The following is a 17,983-nucleotide window of genomic DNA, read 5'->3' on the forward strand; positions in this document are numbered from 1 at the left end:
GGAATAAAGACGCAGACGTAGAGAATGGACTTGAGGACACGGGGAGGGGGAAGGGTAAGCTGGGACAAAGTGAGAGAGTCGCACTGACGTATATACACTATCAAATGTAAAACAGACAGCTAGTGGGACGCAGCCTCATAGCACAGGGAGATCAGCTCCGTGCTTTGTGACCACCTAGAGGGATGGGATAAGGAGGCTGGGAGGGAGGCTCAAGAGGGAGGGGATATGGGGATATATGTATATGTGCAGCTGATTCACTTTATTATACAGCAGAAACTAACACACCATTGTAAAGCAATTATACTCCAATGAAGATGTTAAAAAAACCATTTTAATTAACAGCTGTTATTTTAAAATATTTAGTCCCTTAGTTATATCATACAGAACGATATTGTCTTGATATGATTCCCCAAAAGCGATGCAGTAGTGTTTTTCAATATCCATTAGTAAGACTAACAAAAATACTCTTGCTATCTATTTTAAAATCTGTCCTTAAAAAAAGTCGACTTCTCTCCACTCACTTCCATAGCCCTAAAGTAACAGATACATGTTTTGCTGTTAAGAACAAATAGATATTTGAATATTAAAAGACAGGCTCCCCATTCCCTACCTCTGCCCCATCCTGGTACTAAGTCGCCAAAAACTTTTAAAATGCCGTTTGATACAACAGATTTTGCTAATTGTTATGAACGTAATTTACAAGTTAGGAATTACTGTGCAGGACCTGGTTAACAGTTACTGCTCTGGATTACCGATTTCCTTCTATGAAATAAGTTATAACTAAAAGTCAACCTAGTTTAAAAAGCTTTGGAGTCCTTTTCTGAGGTGTCTATTAAATTGCCACAGTATCACAGGGGCTCATCTTGGAACTGCAAATAGATTGTGTCTTTTAGGAGGACTGGGCTGTTCCATGGAATGGGCTGATCATTTCCCATCACAGTCATGCTGGTAGCTGGGTTTTCCATTAGTCATCACTGACTGCAATCAGAAAAAGTCAGGCGGCTTCTGTGAGTCCCGTGTTAACAGCACCATAGAAACGTCTTGTCCTCAGAGCACATTTGGGGGAAAGGGAAGAGTGCGGACTACCTTGGTTAGTATAGAAACTGTACAGCTCACTTAGTGACAATCTGAGAGTTCGCCCACGGCATGCTGGCTGGGACGAGAAACAACTGAAGTGGGCCACACACTGAGAGCAGACATGGCACTACCTGGAGAGGACAGATATTGTTAAGAGGTTTCTCAGTGACAAGGGGTAGAGAATATTCACAGACTGCCAGCAGATGAGGACAATCTCTGGGCTCCTAAGTCCCACCGCAGCCCCCAAGGGAGAGACCAAGCCCTCCTCCCCTGACCTCTGCTCTGCCTGCAGAGAAGCATGGGAGCCCCTGCGGGCCCAGCAGGTCTGGGGGGAAGTGTGTTTGTAGTTGGAACTGCTTGAAGAAAGTTCTAGGCTTTAATTCTTCCGTTCAGTATTTTTCCTCTGAAACTCTCACGTGCTAAATTACTGCCTCAGCACACGTCAGCTCACCACGCCCGAGGACGTCTTGCTGGAGTAACTCCACTCCTCGGGGGCTCGCTACATCCCACGGGTAGTTCCACAAAGGCCCCAAAACACACCTTTACATTTTTTTTTCTTTTTAAAAACGCTGATTTGTTTTTTAGTGGTTGCTGTCCATCCACATGACAGTGAATGTGGAGCTACAGGGAAGCATCCTGTTTGGTGAAGGCTGCTGCTGGGAAGGTGCAGACCCCGCCCGGCTCCTGGATCAATGTGGAGAAAACCCAGTGGCCAGGCTGCAGCCCACCACGGGCGTCATGTCCCAAATCTGCAAGAGAAGGGGTAGGCCTGGAGACGCAGCACCGGTCACGTGGCCCCCCAGGAGGCGCTGTTGGTGCTGAGAACAGACAGCTGTTACACTCTCAAAGGGGCCAACATAACTCATTCTCTTCTTTCCTACAAAACCTTCTCGAGATTTACATAGCGACGAAACAACGTGGTCAGCTAAAATATCAAAAAAGCTTATAAGCAGTATCTCTCTCAACACCTGCAAATTACATCATAGTGATGTTTTACTATAACTTTACTTTTATTTTTAATAAAAAGCCCACTGGGGAAAAGCCCAGTTTTTTAAATTATGAAATAAACTATTTCATAGTTTTACAACTCAAGAGTGGTACTAAGGATAAAACACTTACTTTCAGTTTCTGCGTTAGCCACCCAGGGATTTAATAAAAAAGCGTGTGGCTATTTCTTATACGTGGGAAGCCTTCTGCCCAGGATGAAAGGATCAATAGCCAGGGAAGGAGTGATCAGAGAAAGGGGTCAGCTAAGGCCAGGCAGTGGGAGGGAGGACCCTGGGGCTAGCTCAGTGCAGACAGTGACAGAGGCGTGCCAGGCCCTCACTGGCTCACCTGGAGAGACCGACGTGGCCGAGGGAGACACCACCAAGGGCGTGGAAACTCACAAACATGCAGTTCGTTTCCAGGTTTCCACGTGGCTATAGGTTGTTCATCAAAAGGCAAGGTGAGTTTGCCAATCAGAAATGCCTTATGCACATTCATAGCATGACGGTGGAGCAATGTACACTGAGGTGCTAATTGGCAGGTTACCTTCACCACGCGATCGGTCCCACAGGTCACCATCAGGCCCCTAGCAACATCCATGGACATGTGGGAGATGTTATGTTTTCCTTCGTGAAAGGTTGCTAGAGAAGTCCGACTAACAGAGAGAAAAGAGACCATTTAAACTCACCCCACTGTTTCGAGAGCCAAGGGATGAATTTTCTTAGCAACAGAGAGGAAATACGATTAGCAGTGTCAAAATTCGCTCAAAAAATGTGGCTGCGGTTTTGAAAACTATAATTAAAGGATGATGGAAAGCATGATAAGTTGCAAGACTGTCTTATAAAAGATTTTCTAAAACTCCCAAAATAACCAAATTTCTTTTTCTTTTTCTTTTTTTTTAGCGGAAAGGCTGGTACCTTCCTAGACATAAGGACAAGACTACACTGCATGAGATCCCAGGCTGCAGGCTCCCCCGGAACCCTGGTGTGAGAAGCAGTGCTCCTGCGCACGCTGACCCTCACTCTGCTCCAAAGCCCGCAGCAGCCCAGGCCCCATCTCCAGCTCCCTGACCGACACCAGTGGTGCCACACTAGCTTTCCTACTTGGGCCTCCATCAAGGTGTGTCCGTCTGCTACTTTCAAAGACGATTCAGAAAGGAGCAAAAGAGGGCTTTCCCTGTGGCACAGTAGTTAAGAATCCGCCTGCCGATGCAGGGCACACGGGTTCGAGCCCTGGTCCGGGAAGATCCCACATGCTGCAGAACAACTAAGCCCGTGCGTCACAACTACTGAGCTGCGTGCTGCAACTACTGAAGCCCACGCACCTAGAGCCCGTGCTCCGCAAGAAGAGAAGCCACCGCAATGAGAAGCCCGCGCACCGCAATGAACAGTAGCCCCCGCTTGCCACAACGAAAGAGAGCCCACGCGCAGCAACGAAGACCCAATGCGGCCAAAATTTAATAAAAATAAAAGAAAGGACCAAAATAAAATGCTGGTTCTCTCCAAATGGATCTGCCTGAGTCAGGAGAGAATGGAGGACAGACAGGCTTGTCTTACACACAAATAGTTATTTAAGAACCGACTGCTAGGTCAGATTGTTGTGGAAGAGAGAACAGGGGTCTCCGGAGTTTTCCCACAAATAAAATTTCCATGCGTGTGTGCGCACGGGTGGAAGCCGGGGTGCTTCTGTAGGGCGCCAGTTCAGCCACCCATCAGTGTGCACACGGCCTTGACCCTCACAGCATCCCGAGTGGCGCGGGGGCTCCCGGCCAGACTGGTCTTAGCAGCATCATTTCTCACAGTGTTTGGGAGAAACTTGTCTTAAGTCATGAAGCTAGGGCAGAATCCTCTCTTTAGAAACTGTTTATGAAAGGGATAAACAAGTGGGCAGAAATACAGGTGATCCTGAACAACGTGCTTCCAACGGCGTGGGTCCGCTTGTACCCAGAGTTTTTTCAACAGTAAATACCACAGCACTACGTGATCCGCAGAACCGTGGATAGGAAGGGCCAACTCTTTTTATACCCAAGTTGCCCACTACGCGGAGGGCTGCACCTCTGACCCTCGCGTTGTTCAAGGGTCAACCATGTATCTGTATCATTTCTCGGGCTCTCCCACTGCAGACAGACACACAAAAAGATAAAGATAAGCAAACACTCACTCCTCATCCTTGATGGAGTCATAGCAGGAATCGCAGACACGGACCTGGAACTCAAAGCCCATGACAGGGTAGCTGGAGCGCTTGCTGCTGCACTTCCCACAGACAGCCTGGCCACACTTCCTGCAGTGATGCTTCGGGTACCAGAAGGAGGAAAAGGAGGCGTTTACCTTTTGCTCTAATGCCTGTGGCCTCACTTCAGAGTAGGGGAAATGGGATTGGGACAATGTGCCTCGAATTATAATCACCCCCAATTCAATGTATCGATAAACACGCCAAAGGCGGACAATATCAACACCCGTTGAGGATTTCCAAATATCTTTGCTTTGTTATTGGTCAAATGCTAGTTTTTATTCATTCATATTATCTGCCTAGGCGACCATAAACAACATTGTTAAGACCAAGTTCAAGCTCATTCAGGAACCCAAATGGCTAGAGACTTCAGGAGGGAAAAATTGATTCCTATTACAGAGAAAAGTTTTGATATAAAGTTTTAAATGTAATTTGCCCTCATTAAGAAACAGATAACCATAATCATGTTGTACTATTTCTTTTAATCTTTCAAATGGTGATTCTGGAGATAAGCACCAAGAACATTCCAAAATAGGCCAGTTATTATTACTAATTTTAACATACATATATTTTTAAACCACTAAAAGCCTTGTGACCCACACCTTTCCTCTCTCTACCACTAGTTGTTATAACTCATGAGATTAAAATGAATCCTTCACGTTTTGTTTGAAGTAGAGACCACTTCACACATCAGTTACCACCAGACATGCGTCGTGACAACTAGGCCAAGGGTGCAATGTGGGTGCTATTTCCAAGCATCAGGATGTTATGAACGCTAAAGCAATTTCTGCACTGCCCGCCAGTCTCACATCTGGCCTTGCTGTAGAGTAGCTTCATAAGTAAAGTCAAAGAAAGTTTATTAACACACACAAACTTTCCGTCAATCCCTTAGAGAGGTGCGACCAGTAATAAAAGGAATAAAATTGGCATTCTTGTTTACTTCACCTGCACAAATTCATATTCAGTCTGAATGAGTGGCTACCTTCAAGGCTACTGTAGAACTATGTTTTTGGTAGAACTTTAGTGTTACGTGACTACCCAGTGGTAAGCGCTTCCTTGAAATCTGTAGGCTATTTGGGACATGTATCTTCGATTAATTAAAAAAAAAAAAAAAAACAGGACGTACTTGAAACATGCTTAATAGAAATGCTCCAGGTACACTTACGTGGAACAATTTATGAATAATCTAAAATTCTTGGTGTCAGAGTATTCCAGTGAGGGCTAATCTGTTACTTGTCTGTTTGTGCAAGCATTAGGCTTAGATGCCCTAGTTCATTCTGATTTTGTGCTGGGCTAGTACAAACACTGACTTTAACAAGTAATAGTCCTAAACTCAAAACTCTTTCATCTACTGACGAATGGGCTCCCAGGGTTTTCTGTGCGTCCCGGCTTTTCCAGTGCAGGACAAGCAGTGGCATAGTCTGCTAACAGTCTCACTATTACCCGGGAAAGGCCCTGCTCCCGGTCAGTCACACAGTGATGGTGACACCACAAAGGTAGGAATCAACAGCATTTACAGGGAAAAGTGCGATTCCAAACAAAATGACAGATTAATCATATAAATAACAAAACACGTAATTAACCCAGTGATGACTCGATGTTGGCTACTCACCTGTCTCAACCCCAGTGTCTTCGTGTCCCACATCTGCTTTATGTTCCAGAAAAAGGGCTGCTCACATTTCTGACAAGAATCACTTTCTAACCACTGAGGAGCCTGGGGGAGGAGAAAGTGAAACCCAACATGTGAGCATCTGCCTGTTTACCCTGAGTTGTCAGAAATTAATACAACAGTTCCAGACCTTGGTGGGGTTATCCTTTTTTCAAACTCTTCAATATATTATAGCTGTTGCCATATTCAATATTATGTTTGTGTTTTGTTTTGTTTGTGTTTGTGTTTCTTTATCATTTTTGCCATGTTTTCAGGATTGTTTGCCATGTTTTCAGGATTGTTCATTTTTAATCTATCGATAGGAGGGAGTAGTTCATTTTGCATTATGAACTCTTAAAGAGTTGTCTTCATACACTTATTTTTTATGCCCAAAGTTTTTAAAGTTGTTTGATAACTATATCCAGTTGAGCAAAAACCTTTCTTGCAGAACCTGACGAACTACCACTTGGGAAGGCTTGTGGGGTCACAAGGTGACCAACAGGAGATCTTTGGGGCGGGGCATCGTGTCAGACAGATGAGCTGCCCCGCCCCCATTCCCAGCTCCCGGGAGTGGTGCCCGCACAGCCAGCCTGCGGACCTCCATTCGAGCTGTGATCTCTCTGCACTGCAATTCTTTTTTTTTTCTTTTTCTTTTTTTTTTTTTGCGGTACACGGGCCTCTCACTGCTGTGGCCTCTCCCGTTGCTGAGCACAGGCTCAGCGGCCACGGCTCACGGGCCCAGCCGCTCTGCGGCATGTGGGATCTTCCCGGACTGGGGCACGAACCGGCGTCCCCTGCATCGGCAGGCAGACTCTCAACCACTGTGCCACCAGGGAAGCCCTGCACTGCAATTCTTTATGCACATATCCTCCCCCCAGCCCCTTCGACTAACCTATGAATTATTCACTGGTCTTTTCATCTTTAAATACGTTCAGCCTGTCACAGGGTAGGCACTCAATGAATTTTTGTTGAAACAGGGCAATTAGGCCTCAAAATTACTTCACTGAGAACTTAGAAAATATTTCTCTAAACAAAACATTACAAGTTGTATTCGATTACAAGATGAACCTGCTAAAAGCCTATTTAACCTCAATCATGTATCGTCATATACGTGCAGTAAAAATAGAAAATACTATTTCCATAAAATTAAACCAAAGGTCATGAAGTAAGAAATAATCTGTTCTTGATCTTGAAAGTTAACACTCAAGAAAAATGTATCTGATAAGAGGAGATGATGGGAGAACCACAGGAACTGACCTACACTGATCCTTATAAAATATGCAGTGAAGATGGTCAGCTTTACAGAGATTCGAAAGGGGACTTTTGGTGGTTTAAAGAATGAGTTTCCCAACTTCTTTTTTTGTTTCCTATTTCATCAAAACTTTTGGCTTTCCTATTCCTTATTTTAGATACGGCACTAGAAATATTTCTATGTAGGACAGCCATTACAAAGGTCTTTCTTTCAGGGGTTGGGGGGTAAGGCACTCACAAACAGAATCAAGAGGGCTGAGACAGAGGAGAGGTTTCTTTAAATAACTGCGCTAATGTTGGAAATGGGAAGGGAGGACAGAAAGAGTGATAAAGAGATGTGCACCTCCGTGAGGAAGATTACTACTTGATGTAGAATTACTTGTTTCTGTGACCAGGGAAGAGAGAAGGTGGTTTGAAAACACTGCCTGTGAACAATGTTCCTGAAGGAGAAACGGTGATTACAACGACACGACGGGCCCTGCTGCCAACAACGTGGGGACATTAAATCGCAGGGGGAAGGAAAGCAGGGGCCACTGTCTAGTCTTATGTTTGTGACACACGCCAGTGTAACTCCTGCAATACCACCCACGTGAGGAACAGTCACGTGGGACAAGATGAACGCAAAAACGTATTCACGGCAGTGATATTCAAGTATGAGTATACGCTGCATCCTGTGAGGATTAAATGAGGCAACATTGGTGAAGTGTTTTGCATAATGCCTGGTATATACAAAGGGCCTTATAAGTCCAGCAGTGTGTGCCAAGGGTTTTATATGCCTTATTTTGCTTAATTTTCAATACAACCCTAGGAGATACAGAGCGACATTCTCCCCATTTTACAGGCAAAGAAACTGTGGCTCAGAGATTGAAGCGACTGTCCATGGTTGGTTAGTGGGTAGAGCTCCCAGTAGACCCAAGAGTCCAGCCCACAGCCCTGCACTCATCCACTGTGCTCTACATAGCCTCTGGACATGGTCCTCTTCACTTTAACATGTCAGGGTCTCCAAACATGTTTCTGGAGTATGACAACCAATGGGGACTGAGTTCCTGCCCTCAGGAAGCATGCTTCTGCCTAAGGGTTAGGAAAGAATATTACTCTGCTGAGCTGGAGGGCAGAGGGGCATGAGGGAAGAAAAAATATGCTTAAAATAATTTGAAATAACAAATGAAAAAATGAACTCAGAAATAAACAGACTTTTTGGAACATATTTTTTGATATAAGAAATACGCATAACTTTGTTTCTTTTAATAGAATTGTGTTATGGTGTAAGCTATCATGAACCATCCTATTAAATGCTTATTCTCTAAGGAGATAAAGTTTTCTTTTATGCTGAGAAGAGCTGAAGAGAACATTAATCAAGTTTTCTGTTTCACTCTCTTTTCTCCATCTTGTTCCATCTGCCTAATCTGGACAAAAGATGATGTAACAAGAATAACCCCGATGCACTGCTGCTGCTAATTGGTGCGCTCATCTACTTTGCACTAATGTATAAAATAGTATCCATTCTGTGATCGACTAGCTCCAAATAAAGTTCTCATTTCAAGAGGATTCATTCTAATTATTGTTACTTGCTCATTTATGTTTCATGCCTACTTCCAGAAAGGAGTCCCTTTGATCACAATCTGGCAGGGAGGTAGATCTGCTTCCAACCAGCCAGTGTGGTGGTCGACAGCCACTGTAGGCTGGGGACACTCCACAGTCAGTGTTTCCAGGTGACTCAGAAAGAAATTCCAGCAAACACTGTGGGGCTAGAGAATCTGGGATTAATCCTCTAGGCCTGTGCCTTAAGAAGTCCTACAAATTGTCCAAAACCCTAACTCAAGTTCAGAATCTAACAGATCGGAGGTTGCTTACTTTTGCACTAATATTTACTCAGCTGGTAGAAACAAAACAAAGCAACAAAAAAAACCCCCAAAAAACCTACTAAAAATGCTGCATCTTTTTTGACATAATTTTCTTTCCCACCAATACTGCCAACCACTGAGACAGAAAAGCTCATAGAGCAAAACGTATTACCAGCTGTGTGCTCGTGATTTGGGGTACTCTTCCATAAGTGACTACAAGGAAAAGATTGACCCCCACAGGAATGACAGGACTGTCTTTTCTTTCCCTAGAGGCACAAATAAACTCCACACTCACATAACCTTGAAGGTAAGAACTCTGCTTCTACTTTCTACATCTAAAAGAACTTACCAAGGATGAGAACAGTGGATTGAAATCCAAGCGGTTAAACCCTTACAAGAGCCACTAGTAGCATCAGGCCCCAATGGTCTCCTCCCTCATGATCCAGGGAGCACAGAATAAGATTGAAAAACAACAGGCCGAGTCTAGGAAATAGAACAGTATACTAGCTGCCACTGTTGCATGTAACTAGCAGATGATAAATATAAAACGCAGCTCAAATAAACCTTTGCAAAGAAAGTATTACACATTCTGTAATATCGAGCCAATGTTACATATGTTTAATAATAAGTTACTCTAAGCCTTACCAAAAGATCTTTAGAAAATTCAAAAAGGGAAATTAACCAGCAGACATGCAATCAAGATTTCCTCTATATGACTTGTCTTACAAGGTCACTAAAAAACTAGCAATCGGTACTTCTCCAGATGACGGACCGCATTTTATCATTTATACGGTAGTCTGTTTCCTTCACTAGATTACAAGCTTCTTGCAGGTATGAATCTTTGTGTATAAAGCATGGTAATCATAAAGTCTGGAAGTGAGTAATATTGCTATTTCTTTTTTTTTTATAAATTTATTTTTATTTATTTATTATTTTTGGCTGTGTTGGGTGTTTGTTGCTGTGTGCAGGCTTTCTCTAGTTGCGGCGAGCGGGGTCTACTCTTCGTTGTGCGCGGGCTTCTCATTGCGGTGGCTTCTCTTGTTGTGGAGCACGGGTTCTAGAGCACGCGGGCTTCAGTAGATGTGGCGCGTGGGCTCAGTAGTTGTGGCACATGGGCTTAGTTGCTCCACAGCATGTGGGATCTTCCCAGAGCAGGGCTCAAACCCTTGTCCCCTGCATTGGCAGGCAGATTCTTAACCAATGCGCCACCAGGGAAGCCCGCTATTTCTTTTAAATAGACTGAACCCCTTTGATTACGCCCCTAGGGTATACTAAAGATGCAAGTTTATTCACTGAGAATCAGACTCACAAGTAATTAGAGGCAACACAAAGCAGACGCATGCAGGGGTGGGTGGGAATGCTGCATTCACGCCTGGCGTCCACCACAGAGGTGTGCAGCATACTGACCTACACGCTGCGTAAAGGACAGCACCTGAAACACATCATGTGACATCATGCAATACAGTATGTACTGCAATGCAGTATCATTTATGATGCATATGCACTTAAGTTTCCAGACTTTAGGGGTCCACGCTTTAGATGCTCAATAAATGTTTCTGAAGTTAAACCATAAGTCTTTAACACTCCTCACACTAAAATCTTCTCTGGAATCAACTCCGCTATCTACGTCACAGGTTTTAAACGCCACTTGGAAAAGACAGATAAATACCTGTGCTGGCAGAGATGAGAATGGAAATCCTGCCTGGAAATCATCTGACAATATCTATAAAAAGCATTCAGAATGCACATATCCTTGACCCAAAGGGCCTATTTTCAGAAATTTCTCTGAAATAAATAATTGAACAATCACACATGACAAGGTCAAAAATGTTCACTGCAGCATTCTTTAAAATAGAAAAAAAGACAGAGAGATTGCTTAGATAGTGTCTGTCTAAAGAATTGGAAGAGACCTTAGAAGTCATCTCATTCAACTATTTCACTTTATGGAAGAAGGAACGGAGACTCAGGGAAATTAAGGCACTTAGAACTCAGGTCTCCTGAGAAGAACACTATGTTGACATGGACTCAGTGGAACAGAAGTCAGTGGAAAATAAAAGCAGAGAACAGAGATATATTTTCCCAGAGGAGCTATGCCCCTGGTGCGTGTCTTGGGGACCCCAGGGCAGGTGTGCAACCTCGGAGCACTTCCCCACAGTCACTCCCCTGGGCATGCCAGACCGTCTCCCGTGTCCTCTCCTTGCCCTTCTCTGTGAAAATCAGCCTAAATGTTCTGGCTGTGTATATCACTTGCCCCTGTGGAAACTCTCCAATGAGTAGTGAATGCAGTGCAAAGTGACATGCAGGACCCTGTCAGCTGATAACCAGTAAGAGCTGGGACTGTCTGCACCTTGGCTGGCATCTCCGGTCACCGGGTAGAAAATCAAGAGGCAGGTTGTGGGAGCTCTCCTGGTCAGCCCTGCCTTGCCCTCTCTTACCTCCTCTCTGCTAACATCCATGTTCCACACTGCAATTCTGCCGTCTGAGGAACAGGAGACCAGCTGCCTCGTGAGCTGAAGGTAACACAGCGACTGCACCCTGTCACTGCAAACAGCACACACAACAGTTACGTGTCTCAATGTGGAAAACACAGACATCATCTTCATGCAGGCTCAAATCTCTCCCCTCGTTGGAATCAGCAAATGACATTTTATCATTGATGATCTGGATCCCAGTATAAACTTTAATTGGCATTCTATAACTTATTATACAGAATAATAGTTCTATGAAATAAACACTAATCAGTCATTAAGGACTGCAGGTCAGAGTCCCCCCACCAGCAGCCGGCAGGCGCCCTATTTGTGGGGAGACGCTAACTCCACGTTTTCCCACACTGCCATCTTGTTTACAGCAATACAATCTCACCTCAAGAAACAAGAAAAATCTCAAATAAACAATCTAACCCTACACTTAAAACAACTAGACAAAGAAGAACAAAGAAAACCCAAAGTCAGTAGAAGGAAAGAAATCATAAAGATCAGAGCAGAAATAAATGAAATAGAAAGGAAGAAAGCAATAGCAAAGATCAATAAAACTAAAAGCTGGTTCTTTGAGAAGATAAGCAAAACTGATAAACCCTTAGCCAGACTCATCAAGAAAAAAAGGGAGAGGACGAAAGCAATAAAATTAGAAATGAAAAAGAAGAAATCACAACTGATGCCGCAGAAATGCAAAAGGATTATAAGAGACTACTGCAAACAACTATATGCCAGTAAAATGGACAACCATGAAGAAATGGACAAATTCTTGGAAAGGTACAATTTTCCAAGACTGAACCAGGAAGAAATAGAAAATATGAACAGACCAGTCACAAACACTGAAATTGAAACTGTGATTAAAAATCTTCCAACATGGGGCTTCCCTGGTGGCGCAGTGGTTGAGAGGCCGCCTGCTGATGCAGGGGATGTTGGGCCCGTGAGCCATGGCCGCTGGGCCTGTGCGTCCGGAGCCTGTGCTCCGCAGCAGGAGAGGCCGCAGCGGTGAGAGGCCCGCGTACCACAAAAAAAAAAACAAAAAAAAAAAACAAAAAAAATCTTCCAACAAACAAAAGTCCAGGACCAGATGGCTTCACAGGCGAATTCTATCAAAGCATTTAGAGAAGAGCTAACACCGATCCTTCTCAAACTCTTCCAAAATATAGCAGAGGGAGAAACATTCCCAAATGCATTCTACAAAGCCACCATCACCCTGATACCAAAACCAGAAAAAGATATCACAAAAAAAGAAAATTATAGACCAATATCACTGATGAACACAGATGCAAAAATCCTCAACAAAATACTAGCAAACAGAATCCAACAGCACATTAAAAGGATCATATACCATGATCAAGTGGGATTCATCCCAGGGATGCAAGGATTCTTCAATATACACAAATCAATCAATGTGATACACCATATTAACACACTGAAGGAGAAAAACCATATGATCATCTCAATAGATGCAGAAAAAGCTTTTGAAAAAATTCCACACGCATTTATGATAAAAACTCTCCAGAAAATGGGCAGATAGGGAACCTACCTCAACATAATAAAGGCCATATATGATAAACCCACAGCAAGCATCATTGTCAATGGTGAAAAACTGAAAGCATTTCCACTAAGATCAGGAACAAGACAAGGATGTCCACCCCCACCACTCGTAGTTAACATAGTTTTGGAAGTTCTAGCCACAGCAATCAGAGAAGAAAAAGAAATAAAAGGAATACAAATTGGAAAAGAAGAAGTAAAGCTGTCACTGTTTGCAGATGACATGATATTATACGTAGAAAATCCTAAAGATGCCACCAGAAAACTACGAGAACTAATCAGTGAATTTGGTAAGGTTGCAGGATACAAAATTAATGCACAGAAATCTCTTGCATTCCTATACACCAACAACGAAAAATCAGAAAGAGAAATTAAGGGAACATTCCGATTTACCATTGCAACAAAACGAATAAAATACCCAGGAATAAACCTGCCTAAGGAGGCAAAAGACTTGTACTCAGAAAACTATAAAACACTGATGAAAGAAATCAAAGATGACATAAACAGATGGAGAGATATACCATGTCCTTGGATTGGAAGAATCAACATTGTGATAATGACTATACTACCCAAAGCAATCTACAGATTCAATGCAATTCCCTATCAAACTACCAATGGCACGGTAGTTACTACCAATGGACTAAGGACGAAGAAAACCCTGGCCTCTATTTTTGCTACAGAACACCAGACACTCAGGCCTCACGGAAAAGCAGTTAGAAGCAGACTGAGTGAGCCCTATCAAACAGGGCTCACTGTCTGCTAAAAGACGGGGTTTGGAGAAAGTAGTCTCAGAATACTAACACCTCCCCCGACCTGCCCCAACTCAGATTCGTTCCCAAACCCTCACAAACAGTCACGCACTGGTGGCCCTGGAGCAAGAGTGTGCGGCCTTTCCTTCCTCCGATGTCCCACATGATGATGCTGTTGTCAGAGGCTCCTGAGAAGAGTAACCGTTGAATAGGGTCCCACCAGAGGCAGGCGACACTACCTAGGCGTGAGAGAGGGAGGCTAAATGTAACTCTACATCAGGACATACACATCTGAGGCAGAAGACCGAACGAGGACCAGCTGAGTCTTTAAGTAAAAATCTATTTTCGTTGTACAAAAGGGTGTTCAACACTTTATCGCGAGTCACAGAGAAGGCACAGCACATCCGCTGTCCCAAGCTACAAGATTAGGATTTTCAGTTGTATATCAAACTGCTTTGAACACAAATGTGTTTAAAGAAGATTTCCCCTGTCTATACCAAAAAATTATAAAATAGCTGTATATGAGGGTTAGTTCAGAAAAAGCTTTTGAAGAAAAAAAAAAAAGCTACCAATATCTAATGAGAAAAGGCAGTGAAGTTTTCTGTGGTTACCTTATATAAGATTAAAATCTAGATTATTCTAGGGCTCTGGGACCTTGCAGGTGTCTTACCGCAGGATGCCTACGTTTAAGAAAACTGAATTAAGTATCTCAGAAAAAAAAAAAAAGAGATGCAGGTGTACCATACAATTATGCCAGAGAACTTAGGTAAAAAAATCCAAACTCTACATTTCATACTCTATATTGGCTAAACTTATTAAATTTGATATCCTTGGGAAAATCTTTCTTTCTACAGATTTCTCTTTCAACAGATCTCTTCATTGTTCCATTGACTGCTGCTTGCCTAGAAAAAAACTATTAATAAACTTAATAAAATTGAACCAGTCACACAAGCTAATAATATTTTTGGTGGGTATACGGAAAACTGATAAAGCCACATTCAGAAGCAACCAACAGAGACTAGTTTCTCACAGAAGCTTTAACAAAAGTGAAAAAAGAAGTATTGTGCAAAACTGGCTTCAGGGATCAACTTTGCAGAAATCCTGACCCTGTTTGATCCTATGCCCCATGCACTTCAGCTAGAGGCCTAACAGCAGACAAGCAAGGTCTTTCTACATGAACACAGCTAAGTAGTTATCAGAACCCACTCTGCCCTTAGCAACCCAGAGAATACTTAACAGCATGGGGATCACGAGACCATTAGTCATAAACAGAAAGTGGTTTCTGCAGGGCCTGTACTTTCCTGCCTAAATCTATTCAAACTTACTGCCCTTCTCTCTCCCTTTTCCCCTTCTTGGTCCCTGATCTGATAGACTCGGTTTTACATAAATAGATTAGCTATGGAGGACATTTAACTTGTTACACTTAAAAACACTATTTTCCTAAATAAGTCCATCATTAATTCCTTCAACAAACCCCCAGTTCTTCGATGTGAACCAGATGGCCTCAGAGCTTCTAATCTGTTACTCAATATAGTCAATTGAGTTTTAAAGCCTTTCCACAAAGGCTGGCCAACTCACCACCCTACAGAAATAATAAAATTCCACCCAGTCATTCTTTTCCCGCGGTCCCTCCCCCGGGGATGTTTCCCAAGTAGAGACAGAACCAGCTCATACATTTCTTCTAATGGTACTCACCTATTACATCTTGCTTGGTGTCCTAGAAAGTGACAAATTTAAAACAGTAATAACAACATTCTTCCAAAGGTCTCGCCATTTATAAGACATTTGAAAAGGTCTTCAAAAATAATTTAATTTAAAAGGTAAACAAAATAGAAAGTATTATCCACACAAGCAATCTAGAAGGGATTTGGACAACACGAAACCCTACCCAACACCCTGCCTTCACTTAGTTTTCACTCTGAGACCTTTTGAGATTTAATTCCCCTATCTGGCCGATCGAATTGAAATCTGACAGATCATAAGGAGGTGATCATTTGTGAAACCACAGAGCTGAGAACTAAATTTGGATGCCCGAATTAGGTGAAAAACGGCGGTGATTATACAGCCTACCTTCATGTCCTTTAAGGGTGGTAATAACTGAACAGGAGCTCTGTTCAAGCTTCAGCAGGCTGATCTGTCCAGAACAGTCGCCGACAAAAGCATACTGAGTATCAAAGTCATATCTGTGGAGAAGCAGTCAAGGACGTATAACACAATCCATCTCAAAGTTATAAAGAAGAAAATGTACATTCTAAAGAGAATAAGCAACACACCTAAAACTACGAGAAAAGAAATACCCAACTGAAAATCATACAACATGTAAATATTGAAGAAAAAGAACGTTTTAAGCTAGAATTATCAGGAAAATTAATATTCATTCATTCAACAAGAATTCACTGAGTAGCTGTTACTATTCCAACCAGTATCCTGGGAACTGGCAACAAAAAAGTTAAGAGCTGATGGAGAAGACAGACATAAAAACAAGTGATTACAAGCAAAGTATAACAAAGTGTTAAAAAGTAAAACGCTCAATAATGAAAACAGCTAAAAAGAACTGGAAGAAAACTGCTTTCATGAAATATCTCTGGAAATGGTGTAAAACTGACAGCAAATATGGACACGAACCCATCTTTCTGGGGGGCCTAGATGATGTAGCATTAAGTGAACAGGATGGTTTAAATTGCTGTGAAGAGTTTTAATTTTAATCAAAAAGGCAGTCATTTGGGGTACTAGTAAACTTTAAATTTAAAAATATATTAACTATTGGCAACAACTCATTACTTTCTTGGTCGCTTAATGGCCATGGACATTTGTGGCAAATCAGTAGTTTACACACAATAAGATAACTACTATTTTAATTCCAAAACATAGATCAAAAGGAGGACCACAGGCTGGGCAATGATTATGTGATTCGGTGCCATTTTCTATCAATCCATACGAAAGCCAAACACATAACAGAAAAACTTATTTAGCACTTGATACATCTGAGTAGTCTTCCCTTGCTTGATTCTAAAGCATATGGTCTATTTTAAATATCTCATGCTCTGCATTCATTTGTAGCACACATTGTTTTATAAAGGCTTTCAATGGAAGAAAAGAGTTTTACTACACCAGCCGTCCAACTCTCAAAGAGAAACTACTGCGGGGCATTTGTCTGTTGCTGACAGCCTTGACCTTGCCATCACTAAGATACACAGCTACCACAGGCAGCCTTAAGCAAGAGCGAGCTCTACGTGAAACAAATCCCAGAGTAGTAGAACAATTTGAGAGTGGCAATTCTGTAACATCTGGGGTATCCTGAGGCAACTTTGAGAGTACTATAAGGATTATGAACCCTCTCCAAACACACTGTAGCCCATTTATGAACTCCAGGGTCACAGACCCTTCTTATGTTCTCCTGTGGGGTCTGCAAAGAAACCATCACCAGAATAGTCGTTCTTTTCTTTCTTTCTTTATACAACAGAAAGTCTTTTCTTTCACTTTGAAAAGCAAAGGAGTGAAGGGAGGGGTCTGCATTAATGAGGTTTAGGTTTTCCGAGATTTTGTATTAAAACACCTAGAGCACATCCCAGCAGAGAAGAGCAATTCATTTAGTTATTATCTTTAATAAACCGACTTTATAGCAAAAAAGCAGAGACAGAAATTCTTAGATTTTATGTGAAATATGTAGGAATCATTCAGTCTTCGGATCTCAATCAGCAATTTCCAAGCAGATTCAAAACTAACTACTGAGACCGGGAGGCGCTGGGCGGGGAAGGATACTGCAGACACGAAGTCCAGGAAGTGGAGAAGTGCCTCCCAAGCATGTTCCCGCTGCGGGTGCACATCCAGCTGACACACTTGTCGTGGCCGGTGCTGATCACCCACTCTGTGGCCAGGCTGAAGATAATCGCGGTCACCCGGTTCTGATGAGCTGTGGGGACAGAAAGGGAAAGTCTGCGCCCTTCAGGAAGAAATGTGACCTTTGGAGTCCAGTCTCCGTGGGTGTGAACTGAGGCTCCCCTTCTCCACTTGGTCGGCCTGCAGACTCACAGGCTCAGCAGTCCTATCCCGGGGATGCCCGCACTCCAAACAGGCTGCAGAGCATCTGCCCGCCCCAACCCAAGATCTATCGCAGGCTCTCCGTGGCCCTGCCCTCTGCCTCCCTACAGGGAAGACCATCAAAAGCTACAA

General features: G+C 42.9%; 1 protein-coding gene across 1 annotated transcript in view; it reads right to left on the minus strand.

The window, feature by feature from the left end:
- Positions 1-1,614: 1,614 nt before the first annotated feature.
- WDFY1 (WD repeat and FYVE domain containing 1) overlaps positions 1,615-17,983 on the minus strand; it is a 46,829-nt gene continuing 30,460 nt past the window's right edge. The window contains exons 5-12 of the mRNA XM_007459339.1: positions 17,573-17,723; positions 15,881-15,993; positions 13,923-14,049; positions 11,472-11,577; positions 5,906-6,007; positions 4,225-4,355; positions 2,611-2,719; positions 1,615-1,826 (exon numbers count right to left, since the gene is read on the minus strand). Coding sequence (XP_007459401.1) covers positions 1,767-1,826; positions 2,611-2,719; positions 4,225-4,355; positions 5,906-6,007; positions 11,472-11,577; positions 13,923-14,049; positions 15,881-15,993; positions 17,573-17,723 — 899 coding nt within the window. The 3' untranslated portion in view covers positions 1,615-1,766. The remainder of the gene's footprint in view (positions 1,827-2,610; positions 2,720-4,224; positions 4,356-5,905; positions 6,008-11,471; positions 11,578-13,922; positions 14,050-15,880; positions 15,994-17,572; positions 17,724-17,983) is intronic.

Source organism: Lipotes vexillifer, unplaced genomic scaffold (assembly GCF_000442215.2).
Source record: "Lipotes vexillifer unplaced genomic scaffold, Lipotes_vexillifer_v1.1 scaffold517, whole genome shotgun sequence".
Taxonomy (NCBI): Eukaryota; Metazoa; Chordata; class Mammalia; order Artiodactyla; family Lipotidae; genus Lipotes; species Lipotes vexillifer.